At 35.5% G+C, this 27931-nt stretch overlaps 3 protein-coding genes and 2 pseudogenes across 3 annotated transcripts; 3 read left to right on the top strand and 2 right to left on the bottom strand.

Moving 5' to 3' along the window:
* Window positions 1-15: 15 nt before the first annotated feature.
* LOC120169711 (phospholipase A1-Igamma1, chloroplastic-like) lies at window positions 16-1640 on the top strand. The gene has a single exon (XM_039177830.1). The coding sequence runs from the start codon at window positions 107-109 to the stop codon at window positions 1601-1603; it is 1497 nt and encodes a 498-aa protein (XP_039033761.1). The 5' UTR covers window positions 16-106; the 3' UTR covers window positions 1604-1640.
* Window positions 1641-1724: 84 nt separating this feature from the next.
* LOC120169907 lies at window positions 1725-13082 on the bottom strand (annotated as a pseudogene).
* A 57-nt stretch (window positions 13083-13139) lies between these two features.
* On the top strand, window positions 13140-16073 carry LOC120169906 (annotated as a pseudogene).
* A 202-nt stretch (window positions 16074-16275) lies between these two features.
* Window positions 16276-26021, bottom strand: LOC120169905 (ubiquitin-40S ribosomal protein S27a-like). Its single transcript, XM_039177968.1, has 3 exons — window positions 25931-26021; window positions 23200-23240; window positions 16276-16858 (listed from the first exon to the last, which is right to left on the bottom strand). The coding sequence occupies exons 1-3, from the start codon at window positions 26019-26021 to the stop codon at window positions 16391-16393; spliced, it is 600 nt and encodes a 199-aa protein (XP_039033899.1). The 3' UTR covers window positions 16276-16390.
* LOC120169713 (vesicle-associated membrane protein 721-like) lies at window positions 19057-21365 on the top strand. The gene is made up of 5 exons (XM_039177831.1): window positions 19057-19357; window positions 20168-20309; window positions 20404-20524; window positions 20899-20961; window positions 21202-21365. Exons 1-5 carry the CDS (start codon window positions 19168-19170, stop codon window positions 21352-21354), a joined length of 669 nt encoding a protein of 222 aa, XP_039033762.1. The 5' UTR covers window positions 19057-19167; the 3' UTR covers window positions 21355-21365.
* Window positions 26022-27931: the final 1910 nt, after the last annotated feature.

The following is a 27931-nucleotide window of genomic DNA, read 5'->3' as shown; positions in this document are numbered from 1 at the left end:
ATGATACAGTTTCCTACACTTTAAAAGTTTTAACATCAATAATCGAACACCCCCCGAGATTTCCTGCTATAATCTACAACTCTCAAGCTTTCCTGTTCCATAAAAAATGGCCCTTTCAACAATGATCCATACCAATCTTCCCACCGCCCTCTGCGGCGGCGCTGTTAACCGGATTTCCGTCATTTCCGCCCACCAACAGGCCTTTGTCGATTCGAAGCTGAACCGGGGTGCTCGACGTTTGGCTGAATCACTGACAAGTCTTCTCCATCTAAACATCGAACCTCCGTCAAGGAAAAATCTTGAATACTCGAACCCAGATTTGTTTGCTGAAGAAAAACATAACACCCCAACTACGTCTCCCAAGGAGATGATCGCCGAAAAATGGCGTCATCTTCACGGCTCTACGGATTGGGGGAGCCTTTTAGACCCGCTCCACCCTTGGCTGCGGCGTGAAATCGTCAAGTATGGCGAGTTCGCTCAAGCGACATACGATGCCTTGGACTTCGACTCTTTCTCCGAGTACTGCGGGAGTTGCAGGTATAATCGCAACAAGCTGTTTGAGAAACTGGGGTTGAGTGAAAATGGCTATAGGGTGACGAAGTACATCTACGCCATGTCCACCATCGATATGCCGCGGTGGCTTGAGCGGTCGCGGTTGATGGATACCTGGAGCAAAGATTCCAACTGGATGGGTTACGTTGCGGTTAGCGACGATGAAGAGACGCGGAGGATCGGGCGGAGGGATATCGTGGTGGCATGGCGGGGCACGGTGGCCCCGTCTGAGTGGTACGAAGATTTCCAAAGGAACCTCGAACCGATCGGGATCGGCGATGCTAAGGTTGAGCATGGATTTCTTAACATTTACACTTCCAAGAACAAGTCCACACGGTACAATAAGTCGAGTGCTTCGGAGCAAGTGATGAAAGAAGTGACGACGTTGGTTCAATTCTATAGAGGACAAGGAGAAGAAGTGAGTTTAACGATAACCGGGCACAGCTTAGGCGGTGCATTGGCACTGCTCAGTGCATATGAAGCCGCCGTCAATCTCCCCGGCGTTCCGGTAAGCGTGATCTCCTTTGGTGCACCTCGAGTCGGCAACAACGCCTTTCGGGACGAGCTCTGTGATTTAGGAGTCAAAACTTTAAGAGTGGTGGTTAAGCAAGATTTAGTCCCTAGAATGCCAGGGATTGTTTTCAACGAGAGTTTGCAGAGGTTTGATGATATAACAGGAACATTAGAATGGGTTTATACACATGTTGGTGACGAATTGAGGCTCGATGTTAGTTCGTCACCTTACCTTAAGCGTGGTTTCAATCCGATGGGATTTCATAGCCTCGAGACGTACCTTCATCTTGTCGATGGGTTCCACGGTGCAGGGTCTGCGTTTCGATCTGATGCTCGTAGGGATGTTACCTTGGTGAACAAGGCATGTGATATGTTGGTGGATGAACTAAGGATCCCTCAATGCTGGTACCAATTGGCTCACAAAGGGTTGGTTTGTAATGAACACGGCAGATGGGTTAAACCAAGACGAGAACCCGAAGACATTCCTTCACCGATCGGAGATCAAGCACACAAACATAGTCTTAGAATTCAGATTTAGGAAAATCATCAAATGTTGTACGCAAGCTCTCAAACTTGACTGTATATTGATCAAGAAATGCAAAGCATTTTTCAAGGCAAAGTTCACTTCTAAATCAATCCGATCCATATATATATATATATATATATATACAGAAATTTACTTGTGCGAATACATATATGTATACATTTAGGTGTGGTTCACTTACAGCCAAGTATTCGATCAAATCGGCAAGACAGTCTTCATGTCCTTGTGCATTGTTCTAATCACGGTTATAACCTGCTCAATCTGATCTTCACTAGAACAAGCAGAGAGAAGTACCTTGGCAGTTCATCCGGATAACAGCCGGAGTCGATCATTTCCTCAAAAATTTCTAAGCATCTTGTATATAGTTTCTTTCTAGAGTAGGCTCCGAGCCGTGAAGTCCAAGTTACCACATCAGGCGCAAATTCTTCTCAGGAAGCGACTCGAACAATTCTTCCATCCGGTCAAAAAAGCCAGCCCGTCCGTAACATTGATCAGAATGTTGTATGTGCTAATATCAGCTGCATAAGGTCCCTTTTCCATTGAAGTCAAAACTTTCTCCATGTTTTCAAATTGACCTAACTTGCCACACAAGTTCAACATACTGTTGAGGACAAAGGTATCTGGTTGAAGTCCAGATTCCTGTATTTGGTTCACAATATCCTCACACTTAGCTATATTGCCGACTCTGGAGTAGGCAGAGAGAAGTAGCATGTGAGATTTCATCATCGGTGTTATTCCTAGCTTCTTCATCTCTTCAAATACCGATTCAGCGTCTGAAAATACACAGGACTAGAAAAATATCATATGCTAACTAATACGAGTCCGATAATATCTCGAAAATCATGCAAGTGATGATGAAATGCATGCAGTCTGGGGTTAGTCCTTGGTAACACCATGTTCTTGATTTTCAATAAAGATATTTACCCTCATAAAGGCCAGCTCTACCATATGCATCAACCATGATATTAAAGGAAACTCTGTCTGGCTCACACCCCATGTGCTGCATGAGTGAAATTACTTCGGCCGCCCCGTACGGATAACCTGCACGACTGTTGGGGATAAGAGAGTCAACAAAGCTCTGCATCAGAAGAACGATACTCGAGCCGAACTCAACTTCAGCTACTCCAGGGTATAAGGAAGTAATAGAATGATAAGGGACTTGAACCTGTAAGCTTCCATGAGGGCATTGTAAGCATACATATCAGGCTCGTGCCCGGCTTCTTGAAGCTGTTTGAAAATCTCTTCGGCCTTCTCACAGAGTCCCTCCCTGGTGAAAGCATTCACCAGAGCCATATATGTGCAGATGTTCAGTTTACACTTTTGACTTCTCATTTCATTAAATAATTTCAAGGCCATATAAGATTTACTTGCCTGCACAACAAATTAGAATATATGAACCTCCGAATTATGTTCGCCAAATAACATAGGATCATCGTGATAGTTTTAGTTTACCTTCCCATATAAGTTGATCATCAGTGTGTACGTTTCGGTATTCGGTTGACATCCATCTCGCTTCATCCTCTGAAAGATTTCTATGGCCTTTTGGGAGTTTCCTCCCTTCATCTACCCATCAATATAAGCATTGTAAACAACTGCACCTGAATTTAAGAACTTTTATGTAAACGATTGCACCATTCAACATCAAAGATCATGTAACACCCCAATTTAGGGGCTAAATTTAAGAAAATATAAATTGGTGAATTTAATTGGTAATTTTGGAAGAAATTGGGGATTAAATTATAAGATTTCAAAGTTAGCAGACCGTTTTAAGAAGTGTAGGAAATTCAGTGGCTAAACCCATGATTTAGCCATTTTTATTTTGGAGAGAATTATAAATCTCTGATCTACTCCTCTTTGAACTCTGATCTACTCGCTGTCCGACCTCCGATCGACGAGCTGAAACCACCATCGTGTTCATTGTCGAGCGAGGAACAAAACCCCTCAAACCTTTTGTAGTGAATCGTCGTCGTTCGTCGTTAATTTCAGTCGGAAGTATAGTCGTAATAACCCGGTTTTAGTTGGGTTTTCATCGATTCACGACGATCGGGTCATCCGTTTACGACACCTCCCGCACCATCGTGTTCGTTGCATCGTTCTGAGTACGCCGGTGTCATTCTTGGTCTCTGTAGACGGCGGCGCGTGAGGAGGTAAAGCGGTCAAAGTTTTCGATTCATTGAAATCGAGCTCTCCGCCGTTCAAAAAATTGAACCGAGCTTAGTAAGTATCTCGAAATCGCTTAAAATAATTTTTAGAAATTTTTCCGGAAATTTTCCGATATCAGGGCATTGCTCACGCGCCGCCACTACGCGTGGGGAAGGAAAAATGACCGGTTTGACCGGTTTTGGTGCATAGTTGACCGGTCATAACCGGACCCGACCCATTTACCCAACCCGTTGACCCGACCCAACCCGTTGACCCGACCCGTTGACCGTTGACCGGCGTTGACCACTGTTGACCAAAACTTTGACGGGCTTAAACGACCTTTGTTTTTGACTGAGTATACATATCCTGACATTTTTCGACGTTCCAAATCCGATTCCGCAATCCGTTTTTCAAAATTAAGACCAGAAGGCCTCGAAATTGCCGGTCCAACCCGTTGACTATGATTTTGACCTAAAATTCCAAATTTTTGAAAAGTCATATTTTATGCTTTCGACGTCATGAATCCGAATCCGAAGTCCGTTTCGCCAAATTCGAACCCGATAAGCTGTCTTTCACTGATTTATCACCCGATTCGATCCGTTTATCGCAAATAAGCTTCGTTTCTGATATAATTTATGTTGATATGTATCTGAGGAATTATTAGAAGTTGAATTGAAGATCAAAGGCATTCGAATGGAATTTTTATGGTCGATCAGTATTGCACGGAAATCGAGGTAATACTGTACTACCTCTTTATGCTTTATGGAACATGTTTATATTGATAAATGCATGAACAAGATAATGTTGGTCACTTTGGTGGAGTTGAATAATTTATACACTCGATATGATGTGATAGAAATTCTGTAACTAATTACGGATCGAATGACTAATATAAGAGATTGAGGAATTGTTAGATTAAATAACAAGTTTATGATTAGTGATAAAGGAATCAGCCATGTATCTGCAACTTATAATTTATTTCATCAAAGGTTAAATGTTAAAGGTAATTGGATGAGAAATTATGAGAATACTCCGGTATGCTAAAATTACGAAAATACCCTTATGTTATGAAAAGACAATATTTGAATATGGAAGTTAGATAAGAGGATTTTACAGACATATTGATCTGATAAAAATATTGATGTGCATAAGAAATGTTAATTTTATTTGGAAATTATGGATAACCGGTTTTAATCCTAGGAGAGTTTATGGAGGATACTAGAAGTCTGTTAAGAGAACCGTTTCAAGATCAGAGATTGTTCAAGAAAGCAATTAATCATAGGATCTCTAAATTATATTATTTTCGCTAAGAGCTAATATCAAAATTATCTGGTTAAGAAATTACGAAAATTCCCTTGAGAGGTAAAATAGTCAGAGTTGACCATGAAGGAGAAAGTACTTTGAGGATTTGTACTTAACTCGATTAAGTACAAATTTAATTATTAATATTCTGTCTTTGTAAAGAAAAATTCATAATATTGCGTTTGTAAAATCCGAGAAGGCACTTGACCCGAAAATATCCAAGTTATGAGTAAATACCTGAAGAACAATTTATCGGAGGGTGCTCTTTTATCAGAATTGTTCGAACGGACTGGAATAGATAATAAATTATAATTAAATAATAAGACCGGATAGAGAAAAAAGATTGAAATACCATGGATCTGTAAAATGACCAAAATACCCCTATAATGTAAATGACCCAAGAATATCACCAAGCTCAGGAATGATGGGATATCCTTGAGCTCTGTTATGATTGGAATAAAACTAAAAACCAAAATGACCAAAATACCCTTATGGTCTATATTAAGTAAATGTCTTGGATTAATTAAGGAATCCAAGTAAGCATAGGTATTGGACTACCTTTAAAGGTAATGGAAAATAATTTAAGTGAGTAGATCAACCCTAAAGCTATGTCAATACCTGAATGACATAGATATTACTGGAACATGTGTTCGTATTCTCAAGTTTGGCTCGATGATAAATTTTGGAAGTATTCAGCTCAGCTCAGCTCTAGATCGTATTCAGTACTAGGAATTGGACGTTTGTTCGACAAATCAACCACGAATACCAAATTGAATAGAATGGAAGTACAATATATATCTGAAATACAGGAACGCTTGTATTACTCTGGAAAATCCCGAAGTAACTAGAATGGACTTGAATGATAAATGAACTAAGTAACTTCAATGACTGAGGATTAAGTAAGTGATTAGGATAAGCCTGGAAATTCGGATGAATTTACATGATGTATCGTCCTTATAGAACATGAACTACAAATCAAGCACGTCAGTATTTCATGATATCGTGGAAGCTTGGAAGTGAAATAAAGACCATTGGAATATCTATTCAGCTATGATTCTGAAGATGATCTATGGACAATAATTTGTGGTATTAAAGAGTAAATACCCTAGAAGGAAAAAGAATTGACCAGTTGACATAGATTGTTAAGGTTCTGAATCTTCGTTCTCAAGTTGTTCGATTATCCGATCAATTAACATAGATGTAAAGGATTCTGAATACCCTTCTGATTACGTACAGCTTCTGAAAACTGTCCGAATAAGATAATATCCTGATAATTCACATTCTGAATAACTGATGATTCTGTCAGTTATTGAACTCTCCCAATAGTGATTCTAAATTCCAACATTCTATCGACATACAGAAGAACTGTGTTTCTTTGCCTGATATAGTACCTCTAAATAATACCTGTAAACTCTGGTGTGTTCCCTAATTACATGAATCTTTTATCTGATTTCAAATTTGAATTCTGATCTGATACATGACCTGGATTCTGATATGATACTTGACTTGAATTATGTTTTGATTTTTGATATATCAGTTTACGGACGGAACATGTTTTATTGGGGGGTATTGTTGGAGGAAGATTACTTGGAGGTTTCTCCGCTGTGTGATCAGGGCCTTACTTACCGGTTCCTCGGCTGTGTGCTCAGGGCCTTACTGGACGTGACGGGGTTGTATGGTTCTGGGGAACTTACACATTTTGTTCGTGACGGATGGGGGTATATATATATATATAAGTTTTAAAAAGATCTGAAAAGTTACATGGTTTTTGGGAACACACTAGAAAACCTATTATGATCTTCCGAACTCAATCATCCGAAATATTTCTCTGAACTGAAAGCTCATTGTCCGTTACCACTTGAAATATCAATAGGATCTCTGCTCAGCATAAAAATCTGTAAATGTTTGGAAACAATAAGGAAATCTATATTTATTTGTATCTGCACGTTCGTCAGCATCATCTGGTAGTTCTGTATTACTGAGCTTTCCAAATCTCACTCTATTACTCACCTTTTCAGGTTAAAAGAATTGTACCAGTGCATCTATCGACTTCAGTAAGGGAGTTCGTCCGGTGTTGTTGCAGAGTATGGTACATGTGATTAGGGGGCATGTAATTGTATTTTGATTTATATACGAGTTTGGAAATCTGTTTTATTTTTAAATAGTGAAAACTGGTTTTATAAGTTTACATGTTCTGATAAAAAGTTTTAAATTTTCCGCTATTTTTACAATGGGTCGTTCCGGTGGCCCTAATGTGACTTCCCGGATCGGATCGGGCTACCCACACCAGTCTGGGGAGTTACATTTAGTGGTATCAGAGCTATGGTTTGAGTCAAAAATTTTCAAGATAGACCGGCCGGTCGAATGTCAAAATATGTCTGATCAGTACATGCCCCTAAACTACAATCGTGCCTCTCTGAGCCGAAACTCCAGGGCTGAGTCCCTATTTGTAGCAAGTAAACCAAAATTTCTATCTGTTAAGGTTATACTTGTACAAAAAGGAATACCAGTAACATCTGTCTAAACGCTGTGAAGTAGCTCACGAGCCATGTGAGAGTTATTCATATGAGAAATTCTGACTCGACTCCGGAAATGAAATTGGGATATGCATGAGCCTATTCTCGCAACTAAGGCTGAATTGATTCACAAGGATAAAGTTGTTTTGATTATTTACTTGTAATGAGAGAGATTTCTTATAAGAAAGTATACTCAACTGGTTAAGGATTAGTGGAGAATTCGTATTTCTATAAGAGTTACATGAAATATATATATATATATATATAAAGAACTGATGGAAGTTTCATTTATGCAATTATGTGACATGAATGAATTTCGAGGACGAAATTCTTTTAAGGAGGGGAGAATTGTAACACCCCAATTTAGGGGCTAAATTTAAGAAAATATAAATTGGTTAATTTAATTGGTATTTTTTGGAAGAAATCGATGATTAAATTATAAGATTTCAAAGTTGACAGACCGTTTTAAGAAGTGTAGGAAATTCAGTGGCTAAACCCATGATTTAGCCATTTTTATTTTGGAGAGAATTATAAATCTCTCCCCCATATGTTTTCTGGAAATTTTTCCAGATTTTCCTCTTCATCAACCCCTCTTTGAACTCTGATCTACTCGCCGTTCGACCTCCGATCGACGAGCCGAAACCACCATCGTGTTCATTGTCGAGCGAGGAACAAAACCCCTCAAACCTTTTGTAGTGAATCGTCGCCGTTCGTCGTTAATTTCAGTCGGAAGTATAGTCGGTAATAACTCATTTTTAGTTGGTTTTTCATCGATTCACGACGATCAGGTCATCCGTTTACGACACCTCCCGCACCATCGTGTTCGTTGCATCGTTCCGAGTTCGCCGGTATCATTCTTGGTCTCTATCGACGGCGGCGCGTGAGGAGGTGAAGCGGTCAAAGTTTTCGATTCGTTGAAATCGAGCACTCTGCCGTTCAAAAAATTGAACCGAGCTTAGTAAGTATATCGAAATCGCTTAAAATAATTTTTAGGAATTTTTCCGGGAATTTTCCGATATCAGGGCACTGTTCACGCGCCCCCACGCGCCGCCACTACGCGTGGGGAAGGAAAAATGACCGGTTTTGGTGCATAGTTGGCCGGTTTGACCGATCATAACATGACCCGACCCGTTGACCCGACCCGACCTGTTGACCCGACCCGTTGACCGTTGACTGTTGATCGGCATTGACCACTGTTGACCAAAACTTTGACGGGCTTTGACAGGGCATTAAACGACCTTTGTTTTTGACCGAGTATACCTATCCTGACATTTTTCGACATTCCAAATCCCGATTCCGCAATCTGTTTTTTGAAATTCGGACCCGAAGGCCTCGAAATTATCGGTCAAACCCGTTGACTTTGATTTTGACCGAAAATTCCAAATTTCTGAAAAGTCATATTTTTATGCTTTCGACGTCCTGAATCCGAACCCGAAGTCCGTTTTGCCAAATTCGAACTCGGTAAGCTGTCTTTCATTGATTTATCACCCAATTCGATCCGTTTATCGCAAATAAGCTTCGTTTCTGATATAATTTATGTTGATATGTATCTGAGGAATTATTGGAAGTTGAATTGAATATCAAAGGCATTCGAATGGAATTTTTATGGTCGATCAGTATTGCACAGAAATCGAGATAATACTTTACTACCTCTTTATACTTTATGGAACATGTTTATATTGATAAATGCATGAACAAGATAATGTTGGTCACTTTGGTGGAGTTGAATAATTTATACACTCGATATGATGTGATAGAAATTCTGTAACTAATTACGGATCGAATGACTAATATAAGAGATTGAGGAATTGCTAGATTAAATTATAAGTTTATGATTAGTGATAAAGGAATCAGCCCTGTATCTGCAACTTATAATTTATTTCATCAAAGGTTAAATGTTAAAGGTACTTGGATGAGAAATTATGAGAATACTCCGGTAGGGTAAAATTACGAAAATACCCTTATGTTATGAAAAGACAAGATTTGAATATGGAAGTTAGATAAGAGGATTTTACAGACATATTGATCTGATAAAAATATTGATGTGCATAAGAAATGTTAATTTTATTTGGAAATTATGGATAACCGGTTTTAATCCTAGGAGAGTTTATGAAGGATACTAGAAGTCTGTTAAGAGAACCGTTTCAAGATCAGAGATTGTTCAAGAAAGCAATTAATCATAAGATCTCTAAATTATATTATTTTCTCTAAGAGCTAATATCAAAATTATCTGGTTAAGAAATTACGAAAATTCCCTTTAGAGGTAAAATAGTCAGAGTTGACCCTGAATGAGAAAGTACTTTGAGGATTTGTACTTAACTCGATTAAGTACAAATTTAATTATTAATATTCTGTCTTTGTAAAGAAAAATTCATAATATTGCGTTTGTAAAATCCGAGAAGGCACTTGACCCGAAAATATCCGAGTTATGAGTAAATACCTGAAGAACAATTTATCAGAGGGTACTCTTTTATCAGAATTGTTCGAACGGACTGAATAGATGATAAATTGGAATTAAATAATAAGACCGGATAGAGGAAAAAGATTGAAATACCATGGATCTGTAAAATGACCAAAATACCCCTATAATGGAAATGACCCAAGAATATCACCAAGCTCAAGAATGATGGGATATCCTTGAGCTCTGTTATGATTGGAATAAAACTAAAAACCAAAATGACCAAAATACCCTTATGGTATATATTAAGTAAATGTCTTGGATTAATTAAGGAATAATCCAAGTAAGCATAGGTATTAGACTACCTTTAAAGGTAATGGGAAATAATTTAAGTGAGTAGATCAACCCTAAAGCTATGTCAATACCTGAATGGCATAGATATTACTGGAACATGTGTTCGTATTCTCAAGTTTGGCTCGATGATAAATTTTGGAAGTATTCAGCTCAGCTCAGCTTTAGATCGTATTCAGTACTAAGAATTGGACGTTTGTTCGACAAATCAACCACAAATACCAAATTGAATGGAATAGAAGTACAATATATATCTGAAATACAGGAACGTTTGTATTACTCTGGAAAATCCCGAAGTAACTAGAATGGACTTGAATGATAAATGAACTAAGTAACTTCAATGATTGAGGATTAAGTAAGTGATTAGGATAAGCCTGGAAATTCGGATGAATTTACATGATGTATCGTCCTTATAGAACATGAACTACAAATCAAGCACGTCAGTATTTCATGATATCGTGGAAGCTTGGAAATGAAATAAAGACCATTGGAATATCTATTCAGCTATGATTCTGAAGATGATCTATGGACAAGAATTTGTGGTATTAAAGAGTAAATACCCTATAAGGAAAAAGAATTGACCAGTTGACATAGATTGTTAAGGTTCTGAATCTTCGTTCTCAAGTTGTTCGATTATCCGATCAATTGACATGGATGTAAAGGATTCTGAATACCCTTTTGATTACGTACAGCTTCTGAAAACTGTCCGAATAAGATAATATCCTGATAATTCACATTCTGAATAACTGATGATTCTGTCAGTTATTGAACTCTCCCAATAGTGATTCTAAATTCCAACATTCTATCGACATACTAAAGAACTGTGTTTCTCTGCCTGATACAGTACCTCTAAATAATACCTGTAAACTCTGATGTGTTCCCTAATTACATGAATATTTTATCTGATTTCAAATTTGAATTCTGTTATGATACCTGACCTGGATTCTGATCTGATATTGATATGGATTCTGATCTGATACATGACCTGGATTCTGATATGATACTTGACTTGAATTATGTTTTGATTTTTGATATATCCGTTTACGGACGGAACATGTTTTATTGGGGGTATTGTTGGAGGAAGATTACTTGGAGGTTCCTCGGCTGTGTGCTTAGGGCCTTACTTACCAGTTCCTCGGCTGTGTGCTCAGTGCCTTACTGGACGTGACAGAGTTGTATGGTTCTGGGGAACCTACACATTTTGTTCGTGACGGATGGGGGTATATATATATATGTGTTTTAAAAAGATATGAAAAGTTACATGGTTTTTGGGAACACACTAGAAAACCTATTCTGATCTTCCGAACTCAGTCATTCGAAATATTTCTCTGAACTGAAAGCTCATTGTCCGTTACCACCTGAAATATCAGTAGGATCTCTGCTCAGCATAAAAATCTGTAAATGTTCGGAAACAATAAGGAAATCTATATTTATTTGTATCTGCACGTTCGTCAGCATCATCTGGTAGTTCTGTATTACTGAGCTTTCCAAAGCTCACTCTATTACTCACCTTTTCAGGTTAAAAGAATTGTACTAGTGCATCTATCGACTTCAGTAAGGGAGTTCGTCCGGTGTTGTTGCAGAGTATGGTACATGTGATTAGGGGGCATGTAATTGTATTTTGATTTATATACGAGTTTGGAAATCTGTTTTATTTTTAAATAGTGAAAATTGATTTTATAAGTTTACATGTTCTGATAAAAAGTTTTAAATTTTCTGCTATTTTTACAGTGAGTCGTTCCGGTGGCCCTAATGTGACTTCCCGGATCGGATCGAACTATCCGCATCGGTATGGGGGTTACAGATCACACTTTGATATAGAGAGGCAGACATACTTGGGGGAGAGACCATCCTTTCTCATCTCGGCAAAGACTGCTTCGGCTTTCTGTTTCATCCCGGCTTTGCAGTAGGCCTTGACTAGAAGGGCACAAGTATCTTCAGTCTGTATACATCGAGCTTCGAGAAGTTCCAAGTACGTTGATTCGACTTGCTTGTACAAAGATTTCTGCCCATAAGCTTCTAGCAGCAGATTGAAGCACATAACATCCAGCTGAAAGGAGCTCCTTTGCAATTTTCATTCTCAAAGCAGTAGAAATAATAACAAATCAACAAGAATAAGAAGAAAGTAGTACTGTGGCTAATGGTAGATTGTTCCAACCAGCACAATTGGATCCCATTTCTTGTTTAAACGGAGTTGAACAGCCACATTGATAAGATCATCCCAAGTAGCATGAGTGGGAGGAAGATTATCGAGTGAACCCCGAATCCAATCCGCATCGAACTCCTCCTGGAGGAAATCCAGAATCTGCTGAGCAACGGGGCTTAAAACAGTGAAAACTCCATCCACAAAACCAGAACCATATTTCCATCCCTGACCTCTTAAAGAACCACCTACATGGACAAGACTGAACTCTTAAAAGACTATTCAAAAACCAATAGTTTCATTCGATTCAACTATACAGCACTTGCAGACAGTATTTACATCGTTTCCTGGATAGTTTCTTGAGATAAAGGTCCACAATTTGCCTCGTTTGTCGATGTAAACACCATCACGTTTCCATTTCTCGATAGAAACATCACTTGAAGAAGAACTCATTGCTGCTATCCATCTGGGCCTAATATAGCTTCTTGGTTGAATGTAAACATGGTTGAGCGTGTTTCCAGCAACCAGCCTGAGAAAGGGTATTGTTGTTTTATTACGTTTGATGTGATAATGGTGATTGAAAATGGAAACCCAGTTCGGAAAAGAAAGCATAGACCGCATAAACCAGCAAAAACAAGAGAGAAATTAAGAAGACAGTCGCCAGAAAACTGCTCGGAAATGGATATAAGAATGGAGGTGAAGAAGACTGAAAATGGAAACGCCAGATATTTAGAAAACCTGAGAATTGAACTTAGCATGATGAATCCCAAGAGGAGGAGCTTGCAGTTGAATTATCTTGTAATATCTTTGTTATGTTTCATTCAAAGCTTTCTTACGATACACATGAACAGTCTAGGACAATGCACAGATTTATAAAATAATGAGATACAGTACCCTTGATTTTCATCCTTTTACTTGTATATGCTCCATGGTGATTCCTTATAAGCAAAATTTTACAGGCTGTAACTAAATTAAATGTTTTTATATTGTTGCAATTTATTCTTGGGTACAAGTTAGTGTTCACTTTATTTATTTTCTTGTTTAGAGCTAGTATTATTCTTGTATATATATATATATATATATTATGTTTCCTTGGAAAATAAAACAAGTAATTTTTCTCATTATGTTTTGATGTTAACACAAAATTTGAAGTATATACGTTTCTCAAATTAATTGTATGCCGGTATTGTCAATTGAATCACTTCAAAAGAACTTCATATGCTCTTGAACTGGTTTTATTCTTATGATGTTTCCTTGGCAAATAAAACAAGTAATTTTTCTCATTATTTTTTGCTGTTAACACAAAATTTTAAGTATATAGGTTTTTCAAATGCTGGAATTGTCAGTTGAATCACTTCAAAAGAACTTCATATGCTCATGAACTGGCTTTATTCTGATTCAAATTGATTATTGGGTTGTGATTGAAAATTTTCCATCAGGTGCACCTGGGTATATTGCTTCCACTTTTCTAAATGGAGTGTCATTTGTTGAAGGGTGGGAGCAGAACTTTTTCATTTCAAAGTGGAGCATGCACCGATTAGCAAGCATTTTCTTTTTCATTTAAGCATTTCTACTTGGATGAACATGAGGGCATGGATTGTCTATTGATATGCCCATTATTTATGAAGTTTTTCTGAAAAATCTTTCTCAAATTTTCTTTTGGAGTCAGTTAATATGTTTCACTCTCACCTAATTCTGCAATCCTAATTCCTTGCTTTGTATTTCATGTGCTTATTTTTTTGGATTCAAGTGACTGAAATGCGCTGCTAGCAGTTGTGTAGGGGGTTTATGACTATAGATTCTGGGCTTTGAATCAAGGACTGGATACTTTTAGGTCAAAACTTTAAATTAAATTAGCCTAAAGAATAATGGCGTTGATTCTTTTCCTGTTCATTATATGCGAGTAACCTGTAATAAAGTTTATTATGTAGTTAAGTGTTGGAAATCGATTAGTGCCAACTCAGCCTACTACACTGCCTTATTGGATGGAAGATTATGTTGTGTTATGGTTCACGCAGTTAGTAGATGCAACGTAAAATCTCTTTGAAGTGTTTGCTTGGATTTTGTTTTGCCTCTTCTTTTTCTTTGTATCTTTGAGGTGGTTAAGATTATTTATTTCTGTCCTGCATTATCAGTTGATTGAGTGCCCATTCGATAAGTTAATGGCTTGTCCAAATTTCCATTGGCAACATATGCCGCTTCTTGAGATCTGGAGGGAGAAAGAAGGTTGTGATGGATCTCCTCGTACTATTCTAGAGTCTTATCACCCTGGAGAAAGCATTGATATCTTTAAGGAAGCTCTTTCAGGCAACGTGGTAAGCTATGAACTTTGCTTATGCAAAAGTAGTTCTCTGTTGAGTCCAGTTCCAGAAATAAATAGAGAACTTTGGTGTTTAGTACCTTAAGATAAAAGAGGGTGTTTCTTTAATAAGTGGTTTTAAGCAATCAAATAACTCTAGCTGTGTAAATGGTTTAAGACATTTGCTATGTTTCCTCTGTAGTCCAATTGCTTGTATTTATATTCAGGTCGATTATGGTGGAGAGAATCTTCCACTTCCATTCAATTTGGAGATCTTGAAATGGGCTAAAGACACACACAAGGTGTTGGCTCAAGCTAAGCTTCCTCCTGGAGTTAAATTCTACAATATATATGGGATTAATCTTGAGACACCACATAGAGTCGGGTAATACCTCTATTTGGCTTTTTTTTAAAGTGTTACAGTATGCATCCTATGGTTAATCTTTTCACAAATTTGCAGCTATGGAAGTGAAGAGACACCTATCACAGATCTACAGGATCTTCGATTTTTTCAGGTAATTTGTCGTTTAAGGCAGCTCTCATTTATATGCTGTAGTTCACAATGTTCAGTATGCTTTGTTTCTATTCATGGATTTGGCTACTGATGCTGAGTTTCTTCTGCATATCAGCCTAAATGAGTATGTGTTGATGGCGATGGAACAGTTCCGTCAGAATCGGCTAAGGTTAGCTAACTCCCCCATTACAATTTGCCATGGTTTTATCATTTACATAGTACTTACCATAACTCATGTTTTATCCTCTTTTATGGGATTATTGTGATTTATCTGTAAAATAATCTAGTCTGCAATATCTCGACTTATTTAATTCTGGTTATTCTTAGGCAGATGGACTCGATGCTGAAGCAAGGGTCGGAGTCCCCGGTGAGCACCGAGGAATTCTTTGTGAACCTCACGTATTTCAAATTCTCAAGCACTGGTTGAAGGCAGGTAATCCCGACCCATTCTACAACCCAGTAAACGACTACGTGATATTACCAACAGCATTCGAAATGGAAAGCCTCCGTGAGAAGGGCTTACAAGTGACATCACTCAAAGTGGAAAGGGAAATAGTCTACGAAGATCAAGACAATCTTGACAATACAGCTAGTAAAGACTCACTTGTTAACTCCATATCTGTTTCGAAAGGGGAAAAGAAGCGAACCGTAAGATCCGAAGTTCATGCAACTGTGGGTAAACAACAAATTAAACTAAATGCCATAAGTGTATCCGTTGATGCTTAGAGTTGAATTGTGTAACTTGATGACTAAGAAAAGACCTCCCATGTGTAAACTGTGTACATAAAAGCTCATGACTTTGAACTTGTATATTATTCAACAGTGTTGAATGTAAAATTATAAATGCGTTTGTACATAGTATAACATAATAAAAACCGCCCCTGCAAGTTCAAATCATTTCAAATTACTTGATCAGTTTAGTTTGAGTTTTAATCCGACTCGGATAGGAACTATGGCGTTTGAAAAGTTAGCATTGCCATTGATAAATAAGAAGCACTACAAATCATCAAGAAGAAAACTGCATAAAATTTGATCCAAACAGCTAAATTGATAACCAAAATTCCAAAATCAAACAAAAGATTAGTGAAAACAAACTATAAATCCATCTCTTGCAAATCAATCCCCACCAGCCTTATGGTAAACATAAGTAAGCCCACACTTACCGCAATAATGCCTATTAAAATGGTTAGCCATGAAGGTTCCCGCCCCACACTCGGCATTAGGGCACTCTTTCCTCAGCCTCTGAACCTTCCCAGACTCATTCACCTTGTAGAATTGGAGCACTGCGAGTTTGACCTTCTTCTTCTTGTGCTTGATCTTCTTGGGCTTGGTGTATGTCTTCTTCTTCCTCTTCTTGGCGCCGCCCCTTAGACGGAGGACGAGGTGAAGAGTAGATTCCTTCTGTATGTTGTAATCCGCTAAGGTCCGGCCATCCTCGAGCTGCTTGCCGGCGAAGATGAGGCGTTGTTGGTCCGGTGGTATGCCTTCCTTGGCATGGATCTTGGCCTTGGCATTGTCGATGGTGTCGGAGGACTCGACCTCTAGGGTTATGGTCTTCCCCGTTAGGGTTTTGACGAAGATCTGCTGTTTCGAAATGGGACTTTTTCTTCTCTTTGTTTGGGGTTTCATATATTGGAGGGTGGATTTAGGGCTTGTGTGAAGAATAAAATTTACGTAATTGCCTATGCATTTTCTTGGGTTAATTGGGCCATTTATCTGAGACCCCTATCATTAATAAAAGGTAAAAAGTGTCTGAATTATCCTTCTTTTCTTGTTTGTGTTTAATTTCTTTTATCAATTTAAGTGTATAATATTGCCAACAAAATAATAATTACGTGATAATAATAGTTAAAAATTCTTTATATGAGACGTGTCATATTTATAAAATTTTAAAATTTTTATTTAAATTAAAAAACTTAAAATTATATATATATATATATAATCTTAAAATTTTCTTAGATCTTAAAAAAACTCAAAATTTTAAAAATAATAATTCTAAATTTCTCTACCCATACCAGGTGTCATCACCATCTGTCATTCATATCACTAATATGTCATTGACCATCCACGCATTTATCAACGCATCTATCATCAATCATCCTCTAATCGACAGTCACTCGAAACTCTTAAAATCTTTAAAATTTTCAATGTTCAATGAAAATGTAAACACCATTCGGTGTTAATCAAATCGATGGAAGATCACATCACATGAATAAGATTTTTTTGCTTATCTTCAAGTACGATTTTGATATTATTTGAGATTTTAAAATTTAAAATATTGAAATAGTACAAACAATAATACTAAAATTCCATGTGTAAAATAAAACATTTCATCTTTATCAGACAAAACAATCACACATGTATAGACACATTTGTTCATCCACAGAACGATGAGAATCCCAATGCCATTGGGAGCTTTCTCATTGTTTTCCACAAGGAAAGTCATCGAAGTTATCAAAATATGGATTGGATCTTGTGAGAATTCGACTGTACTCAAATCACCCATACCTAATCTTAGTGATTATCTTAACCATTAAGATTATCTTAGTGATTATCAGCTTCTACATTCAAATTAGGGGAAAAGGAACAACTATACCTAATCTTTAAATTGGTAAATGTTTAAATCACTTTTAAATTACGATGATCATCATCTTCTCAGCCAATAAGTAATATGGTGCTTTTCTTCCCAAATATGTTAAATGAGAGACAAACACGTGGTTTATGTTAGAGAATAAGTTCATAAAATATTAGTACGATTTATAAAACTTTAAGAGAAAGGAAATAAATTGTCAATTAAAAATATGAAAAATTAAAATTTAAAGAGGACGACTACCATCACCTCTAAGTCCATCCCTTATTAAGATTCATCTAATTAGGGGTGTAAATGAGCCGAGTCGAGCTCGAGTATGCTGAGCTCGACTCGACTTGAAAATTTTGAAATGAAGCTCGACTCGACTCGACTCGAAAACTCGCAAACTTAAAATTTTCAAGCTCGACTCGAACTCGAAATCCTAAACTGAAGCCATGAGCAGCTTGAAAAGGCTCGAAATGAAAAAAAATGATTAAACTTAACTCGATTGAAGCCTCAAACTCGAACTCGAACATGAACCTTAAATACAAGAAATCTTACTGTATTTTTTTATTATAAAAAAATCAATACATAAATATTATATTATAATAATTTATTTCTAAAAAATAAAATCTTAATATATTATATTTTCGAGCTGCTCACGAGCTTTTCGAGTCGAATATCGAGTAGCTCGTTTCGGCTCGTTAAGAACTCGAGTCGAGCTCGAGCTCGAGTCGAGTCCATTCGATCCGAGTATTTATCGAGCTTTGATCGAGTCAATCTCGAGTAGCTCGCAATCTGTCTCGTCTCATTTACAACCCCTACATCTAATATTATTATTAGATTGAGAGAACCATCCTTATAATAATAATCTATTTAGTAATCAATCTGGCTTAATTAATAAATAAAAATAATAAAAAATATTTTTTTAATAGAATAAAATATATAAACTTATTTAATCAACAATTTATTTTAAAATGTAATTATTTTTTAATAATCGTAACACCAAACATGCTGTTTAAGAATTAAAAGTGCAAGAATTTATTCATAAAATCCGAACTTTGAACGAAACCGAAGTTGCTAATCTGCAATTAAATCAATTATTATTTTCAAAGTTTCAATTTTGCTGTTGTTTTCTCCCTTCAAAATTCAAAACCTTGTTAACCGCTGTTCACTCTACTGTTATTTTTCTTATTTCTCTATATCCGAAAATTCAACAAAAGAGTGATTCCGAAGAGAAAACGAAGGGAAAGCTTCAAATCACAGATCTCTATTTGTTTTTTCTTTGAAACCCAGATTTCCATTTTTAAAAATTTATAAGAAAATGGCACCGAAATCATTGATCTATGCGTTTATATCTCGTGGAGATGTTATATTAGCTGAGTACACTGAATACAGTGGGAATTTCAATTCCATAGCTCTACAGTGCCTCCAAAAGCTTCCTTCTTCCAACAACAAGTTCACTTACAACTGCGATGGCCACACCTTCAATTATCTTGTCGATAATGGCTACAGTTAAGTTTTTTTTAAAGCTTTTAGTTTTTTATTTTCAAGAATTAAAATTGTTGGTTCTATGATTTCAAAGGTTTGGGTCTTTTGTGAAATGAACGCAAAGCAAAATGAAAGAGAATAAAATTTTGGGGCTTTTATTTTTCATTTTAAATTATAATCTGATCGTTGGAAAAACATGGGATTTAGGATCTAGAGGGGAAGTTTGGATTTTGGTTTCTGCCATTGAAATTGTTTAGGAGAAAATTACTTGTTAGAAATGAAAAAAAAAAGAAAAGAAGAAACTTTGTGTTTTATGCTGTTGTTTTTCATATGTTAATGAAGTTTATCTCTGATTATTATGCATTATAGAGTATTGGAAACTACACAAATTGAACTTAAAAAATTTGTCTCCGTATATGTATCGTGTTCATGTATATGCAGGTTGTTGAAGGCTCATGTGCCAACGTGGCTATTCTATTTTATTATGTTCTGTGTTTCTTCTGAAAGATGAATGTAATGTCTTATCTTTATATTGTTATATACCAACTTCGGGTGAAAAAAGGGATATCGATATGGTTTTTCTTCCCTGTATTTCGGATTCCATGTTGCTGGTGAAACAGGAGAGCAGGGAGAGGGGATGTGGGAGAAATATATTATTAGAAGTCTATTCAAGATTCAGTGGGAATTTTATTGTTTATGCATATTGCTTCAATGAAGTCTAATGGACTCCACGTTGGTGGTAGAACCTTCTTCTATGTTATCACTTGCAATCTCGTTGTCGTCTCCTTTTTTCATATTGTGTTTGTAGATTGGCTGACTTTTCGATGTTGCAGTTTATTGCGTTGTTGCAGATGAGTCGGCCGGAAGGCAAATTCCAATTGCATTTTTGGAGCGTATCCAGGATGACTTTGTGTCAAAATATGGTAGTGGAAAGGCTGCTACAGCTCCTGCCAACAGCCTGAATAAGGAATTCGGGTATCGATATCTTGACCAAACTCCTGAAAACAATTAACAGGGGGAGGGGTATTTTCTTATTATTGTAGAGAATATAACAAGTTATTAGTTACAGGCCGAAACTGAAAGAACATATGCAATACTGTATCGAGCATCCTGAAGAAATTAGCAAGCTTGCTAAGGTTAAAGCTCAGGTTTCTGAAGTCAAAGGTGTTATGATGGAGAACATTGAAAAGGTAGATTTGCTTTGTTTTACCTGTCATTTACTCTTAGGCTGATTTTTACTAATTAGTCATAGTGACTAACGACTTTGATAATGTTTAACGGTCTCTGTGTAATTTTTCCGGGGTTGAGTTTATTGAATTGTTCAAGTAGTTCAAATGGTTTGCTAGTTTTTCCAAATGCCTATACGTGTCCTGTGCATCCATGGAACTATCTGGTTTTGCTTCTTAAATGTCACATTTTCCAGTACGTCCTGGTTGATGTTGCCATCGTGTAATACTTCCGTGCTGAGTGTGATTCACCAACGATAAACTATGATAAGATTTTGGTACCAACTATATATCAGAAACATACTTTTGGTAGTTGTTACTGAATTCCCTTCCTACAGGTGTTAGATAGAGGAGAAAAGATAGAGCTGCTAGTGGATAAGACCGAGAATCTTCATCATCAGGTAAGTGACTCTTGCCGTCACCTCTTTCATTATCTTTCATGCATCGCTCCGGGTCTCCATGAACATATAAACATGTATGAACTCAAATGGCGGTTTCTTTTTTTCCCTGTTCATTTCATGCGAGAGTCGAGTAGAGCCTTGGATGTTAGATCATACAAGTGAGACATAATTTTAAGATGCCTTCACGTTAGCTACACATCAGTTCGTGCTTCACGACCTTCCGAGATGATTTCTTTGCAGGCTCAAGACTTTCGAAGTACCGGGACAAAAATTCGAAGAAAAATGTGGCTGCAAAACATGAAGATCAAACTGATTGTTCTAGGAATACTGATTGCCTTGATCCTCATCATTGTCCTGTCTATTTGCCATGGTTTCAACTGTGGGAAAAAATGAATGCTACTCTTGAGAGCCGTGCTAGCTTCCACCACAGCTTTTGTGAGGAAAAGATCAAAATACATAAAGACTTTATATATGTAAACAAAATCGTAATAATTTTTGTTATTTTGTTTACATGGATGTGCTTCAGTCAGTTGGCAATTTTTTCTGTTTCATACTTGAACTTGTTTTGATTTTCTTCCATCTTTAGCTCAATATTGTTTGCCATTTTTGCCTGTTCGAAGTTCCAGAAACATGTGCGGAAATGTTTCTTATTAACACTGTTGATAGGGATAAGTTTGCCTCATTGACAGTTCACTTTTTTTTTATTTAGAGGAAGAAGAAAACGATTGTTGGTCGATGCCTTTTCATGAGAAATAGTTGGCCATAAGAAACAAGAGGGTGATTATGTGTAGAATGCTGAAGGTTTCTCCCTTTATCGGACATAGAATGATTATGGTATTTATAAATCAATATAAATAGATTTAATAGTTAAATATTAAATTTCGTTTTGATAGTCACGTGAACTTATCAGTGGTGTTATATATGCATTGTAGATGAAGGTTTTAGTTCGAAAAATACTAGTCCTTAGAGGTTTCTGTAAACAAAAAAGTCTATTCGAAATCTTGACTGACGAAAAATTGACAATTCTAGAGTAATTCTCCAAAATTTTTAAAAATATCACCTCATTTCTCTCTCAAACCATCAGCTCTGCATCTCAAAACCGAGCTCCGATTCTCCCACAACTCTTTCCATTAACCCCTTTCACATTTCTCATTAGGGGCTAATTTGGTATAGTTTTTGAAAAAGCATTTTAAAAGTGCTATATAAACGGACTTTTAAAAGTGTTAAAAAAAGTGCAGTTTAAAATTGTATTGTTTAGAATTATTGTTAAAAAGTGAGTTGAAAATATAAAATGTCCATTATACATATTATGTGTAAATTAAAAATATAACATTTAAATTATATTTACAATTATTTTTTGGTACTAAAAAGTTTAGGTCCTAGTCTAGGGTCAGGACATTATATTTACAATTATATATGAATCATATTAATGTAAACTATATAAATTCAAAAATATCATTATATATGAATTATATCAATTTAAATATATAAAATAAAAATAAAAATATCATTATAATAAATATATATATATATATATATATATATTTTATATAACTCACTATAATATTTTAATATATAAATCATAAATTTCATATATGATCGGAACTGAGTGGGGACCCTAATAGCGTGGCGATGAGGTCAACCGATGACGAAATCGGCATAAAAATTGTGAAAACCACGACGGTGGATGAAACTTTTCGACGAGGCTTTCTTGGTGATTCACTGCAAACGGTGAGCTTAGATGGAGAGAGGTCGTTCGGGTTTTGCTCAGCTGGGATGGCGAGTCGAACGGTGGTGGTGTCGGGGCCTACGGGTCTGTGGTGGCCGAAATTGCAAGGAGAAGAAAACAATGAATTTGGGTTTTCGACGAGCAAACAATCGTCGATTCACGGCGAATGACTGCGACTTTCGACAAATTGGCAGAGGGCTTTTGATCGAAGGACGATGGGGAACAAAATGGTGGTAGTGGTACACTCATTGCGGCCAGAGTTTAGTGCACGGAGGGGGACGAGTTTGGAAAACATTTCCTAATTATTATTATTATTATATTATATATTATTTAATTTGGTTCAATCCAATGAGAAATAAATGATCTGGAATTTAAAATCCAGGCTAAGTAATTAACTATAAAACATATTTTAATAAAATGTATTAGAACAATCCCCTAGCCTAAACGGTAGGTCTTTGGGCATCTTTCCTTCTATGGAAGGTTACGGGTTCAATCTCACCAATCTCTACAATTTTTTTTTCAAAGTTAAAGATCGATGTGATAATTTCAGCTTAGGTCCCTGTGCTTCCTATAATTATCAAAAATTGACCTCAAGTTTCAAAGTTTTATACAATTTGGTCCTCATCATAAATAAAAATTCAATTTAAATCAAAATCAGTGAAAATCGGGGTGTGACACGGATTACATGTAGAGTCCAGATAAGCTCGATTCCTAAACGAGACTAGATTCTCGCAATTCTCTTTTATAAAAATTTGAATCTAAAATTTTATTTAAACGAAAATTAAACTTCTTAATAATCGACCTAATACACTGTTATACGGAGATAGTGACAATAGAAGCAATCGTAAGATAAAAGAGGAAACTAAGATTCTACATATCAAAATCTAATTGAGAAAAGCAACAGCAAAGTAGGATAATTAAATTTTATGAATGTTGAAAAATATAAAATAATTGCGGTTATACGTGACTTTCAACACTTAATTGAATCCATAACCGTTTATAGAGATAACACTTCATTACAAAGAAAATTTGTGTACTAAAACTCGTACACAAACGTTGATCAAACCAAATGATATTAAAGTCTTGTGAGCCACAACTAATTAGCTTTGTCCCACAACTCTAAATATTGCTTACCTAATGACTTGGGCTATGCTTTTTTGCACCATCTGTATTTGCCCGAGTGCCATGAATGATGATGAAACTCATTCATAAGACAAACCTCTATCAAACTAAAAGTCTTTAAACATGTCTGCTCCACTCCTTTATATTATTATTATTATTATTATCTAAATCCAGCATATCAATCTATGAACCATCAAAGTTCTCTTACAAATTTCTTTCTCCATCAAGGGACCCATCTCATATATAAAATACCAACAACAAAAAAATGTGTCGTTGGAATCAACATAAAAAAAAAACCCAAAACAATGTTTATTTATTTTTTAACTACTTTTACTTGGATGAAGTGATCATACAATATGACATTAGCATGACGATAATCATGAAATTCGAATCACATGCATGGACATGAACACCTTACATAGAATATCTCCAATAAATTATTTCAAGTATATATAAATATAAATATAATTATAATACGTAAATATATATCAACACAATGAATTGTCGTAGGTGAAATAAAGTCCAACGTTATCTGTCCAAAACCATAAGAATTCATTAAAATTTGTCGTCATTACAGTTAACATCGCAACGAGGTTTTGGTTTCAGCAAACACTGCTTTGTTTTTTTTGTCTGAATATTTTCATAAAATTTAAATTTAATATGGTAGTCATCTTAGCTCGTGATCTTCATAATCAACCTAACTTGTATTTTTTTATATATATCTATTTTTAAGATTTTCAAAAGAAAAGCCAAGCGTAGATAAATAAACCCATTGTTGCAATGTCAGAATTAGGGTTACTATATTTGACAAATTGGGTTTATATATATATAGCAGTGGGGGTTGTTCAGTCAGATTTCGAATATTTAACAAAATTATTATTTTATACTATAAATGAATGATGCATAATTTTTTTTTTTGAATAGTCTGATGTGATTATAAAGTAATATTTATTCAAAATATTGTTAATCAGTTGACAACACGTCCTCTGCAAACACAATTGTTTGAAACTATTAGATGAGTTCATGAATAAACATTTCTTATTAGACTAAGATATAAGTAAATATTTATTTATAATCATAATATATTTTTTGGATTAAGCTAAAACAAATGCATATTTAGACTATTGTTAGCTATCCAAGTCATGTAAAGATTGAATGTCTGGCTGCAAAAATGGTCGGAACTGCGAAGCGTTAATATGACAAAGAAACGTGGCTAATGACAAACACTCAATCAAAACTTTTAGGTTTAGCAGCCATCAAAAAAAATTATTTCTTTTTAATTGAAGAAATGAACATCACCATCGTTATTAGGGTTAAGGGAAAGGCATCTAAGTTCCTTGTCTCCTCTTCATGGTCGGAATACCAAAATTTCAACTAAGAAATAAAAAGGGAGGAAATTTCTACGTAAATATTCTATAGGATATTTCATCTTTACATTAATCGGACGTGTTGTATATAATAAAAATGTTTTTATCGATAATTTTTTTTTAAATAATGATTCAAATGTGGTATTTGAAAATTTATTGGTAAAATCAATTATATCATTAGGTGCATATGAATGTGAGCTCTCTTGGATACTACTTATCATGTTTGTGAGTTGATAATTTAGAGTAAAGTAAATTGTACTAATCAACCACATAATTACAGGCAATATCAGCTTTCAAAAGAAAGTTCATGTGAAAAGTACCACCAATAGGGAATTATTTAGGGTAGATTTTGCAATAGAATAAATGTAAAAATTGCTAAGTGGATAAGAACATGCTTCGTGTATTTCGATGTATATTATTTCATCATTTCGTTTTTGTGTGTTATTTTTTGTCATATTTTCAAAGTTAGTTAAAGTGAAAACCCTAATGGGACATGATGGAAGCAAGGCAATAATGGAAGAGATTGACAACAAAAGAAAAAGAGAAAACTAATGAAAGAAGGATGTGGGATCTACGTATCTACATATATCACAAGTGTTGGTGGTGGGTGGCAAGGCAATTAACTCCAATATTTCTCTTTTCTTTCTCCTTTAATTTCATGTCTCCGTTTACTTTGACAGTTCGTTTGTGACAGCGAATTCAATTAGATATAGGGTGGGAGCATAGTGGGGGATGATTAAGACCCGTCTACACTTATCTATCCCATTCCCATTCCCATTCCCATTCCCATTCCCATTCCCATTCCCATTCCCATTCCCATTCCCATTCCTATTTTGCTGCATCTATATACATAGCTATTAATTTTATTGATGTAAAATAAAACTTTATATGATAAAAATAAATTATATGAAATCAAATAATTTTGATGTAGAATATTTTTTAAATTTAAATAAGGGTTCAAAACAAATAAAATTAATAACATGATAAACAAACATGGACTTAATCGGTCGAATCTAACTTAATCATAAAAAAATAAATAGAAAACGATTAAACGACGTCTAATATCGTAAATACGATGAAGAGGCTGTCACGGGGATTGTGGTACGCAATATTTAGTCATCATTTCACTTGAATAATGTGGGAAAATAGGATAGGAGTGGGGACCCAAAGTTTGGTCGCTGGGAGAATCTTGAATTCTATGAAGGACCGTGACTTGTCCGTCCGTCAGCTAATTAATCAAACCCTCATTAATTTTGGCATCAATCCCAATGCATGTGGTTGACCCTCAGCCAATGGATTTACTTTACTTTTTTTTGCACACACTGTAATTTTCATCCGGTTTTAACCTTTTTTCTTACCCTTCATCTTGTACCTCCGTGGAATATTAAGCATAGTATGGCACCGACAAAACTTGGAACTCTTTGGAAACAAAGAAAAATAACATTTTCCATGCTTTCCTACGTGAATTTGTGTATTGCCATCGTTTTTTTTGGGTAAAATTTGTGTTGTAATTTTTTTATAGTAAAAAATACATTTTAAAATGATTATAAAAAAATATATTAAGAATTTTTTCAATTATTAATAATATATATTACACACTTTGTAGCTATAATTCCTTGAACTAAAATTTTATGTGTAAAATAATACTCTTTTATTAAAATCACTCAATATATTTGTAAAAGACATGATCTAAATGAAAAAAAAACTATTATTACTATTGTTTTATCACCATATGTTTTTTTTTCATTGATTCAATTATTTAATATTATTATTTTAATTTTAAATGAAAACGTTTTTAATTTCCATAGAATCTCTTGGGGCAACTTAATTTCGATGTAATAAAGATAACAAGAGTTTATTATTGTCGTCATTACATTATTTATTCTTAAATATCATGCGTTTGGGAGTGAAATTAAAATGAAATAAAGTAACAAATGTTTTGAGTAATTAAAACGTCACATTAATTCTCTGTCCTTTCTAACTATTATCATGCCAAACCAATTGAACTCCTAACCTGTCATGAAAATTTGTCTGCTTTGTTCAATTTAAAAATATACGTTTTTATTAATAATGATCTTTTAAATTTAATGTCTCTTTAGTAATGTTGAGATGTAAAAACGCTGCACAGACCTAAAAGGTTTTCTTTAGTTTAAAAAAGACACAAGCATTAACCCTAAATCTAAACCACCTTTAAACATTTTTTAATAAACCGCCCCTAAATAATTATATTTTATTTTTTATAAAAATATTCTAAAAACACATTCGACTAAGAACATCTTCTAATTAGGATAATACACGAGACAAAAATATATTTAATTCCTAATATCATTTGTAAAATGTTTCTGATTAAAAGTATCTTTATTTTTCGTTAAGTAAAATATTTTTTTATAATATTATTTCACTATAAAAATATTTATTTCGTAAAAAAGGGCAATAAAGCCAAGGGCAGCGAAACAAATGGGAAACCGCCACTTTAGCATGACCCCACAAACGTAGACAGGGGGAGTATCTTTTATATTTTCATTTATTTCTTTTTAAAAAAAAAGTCATTTAATACCAAAAAGAGAAAGATCCCACGCTTCACACATGCCAAAAGGTTAATGGGGCCCCAACTGGGGCCACGTTCGCAACGGACCCTTCCCCTGTTTTTATTTTATTCGTTAAAAAAATGTGGCTGGGTGCTTGGACCGTATATAGCGGCTTACGTGCAAGAACTGTGTGGTGATAACACGTGGCAGATATGCCGCACGTC

The sequence above is a fragment of the Hibiscus syriacus genome, unplaced genomic scaffold (assembly GCF_006381635.1).
Source record: "Hibiscus syriacus cultivar Baekdansim isolate YM2019G1 unplaced genomic scaffold, ASM638163v2 tig00111769_pilon, whole genome shotgun sequence".
In the NCBI taxonomy this organism is placed as follows: domain Eukaryota; kingdom Viridiplantae; phylum Streptophyta; class Magnoliopsida; order Malvales; family Malvaceae; genus Hibiscus; species Hibiscus syriacus.
The sequence above is the reverse complement of the archived record's forward strand: the minus strand, read 5'-3'. Positions and strand labels throughout refer to the sequence as shown.

What these genes read in the sequence shown, in the direction of transcription:
- LOC120169711 (XM_039177830.1), top strand. Translation starts at nt 107, where the DNA reads ATGGCCCTTTCAACAATGATCCATACCAATCTTCCCACCGCCCTCTGC.
- LOC120169713 (XM_039177831.1), top strand. Translation starts at nt 19,168, where the DNA reads ATGGCACCGAAATCATTGATCTATGCGTTTATATCTCGTGGAGATGTT. An exon ending in TCTTGTCGATAATGGCTACA is followed by an intron (nt 19,358 to 20,167) that starts GTTAAGTTTTTT and finishes TCGATGTTGCAG; the next exon opens with TTTATTGCGTTGTTGCAGAT. An exon ending in AGCCTGAATAAGGAATTCGG is followed by an intron (nt 20,310 to 20,403) that starts GTATCGATATCT and finishes TATTAGTTACAG; the next exon opens with GCCGAAACTGAAAGAACATA.
- LOC120169905 (XM_039177968.1), bottom strand. Translation starts at nt 26,021, where the DNA reads ATGCAGCAAAATAGGAATGGGAATGGGAATGGGAATGGGAATGGGAAT. An exon ending in TGGGAATGGGATAGATAAGT is followed by an intron (nt 23,241 to 25,930) that starts GTAGACGGGTCT and finishes CAGGGACCTAAG; the next exon opens with CTGAAATTATCACATCGATC. An exon ending in TTAACTTTGAAAAAAAAATT is followed by an intron (nt 16,859 to 23,199) that starts GTAGAGATTGGT and finishes ATTTCGAAACAG; the next exon opens with CAGATCTTCGTCAAAACCCT.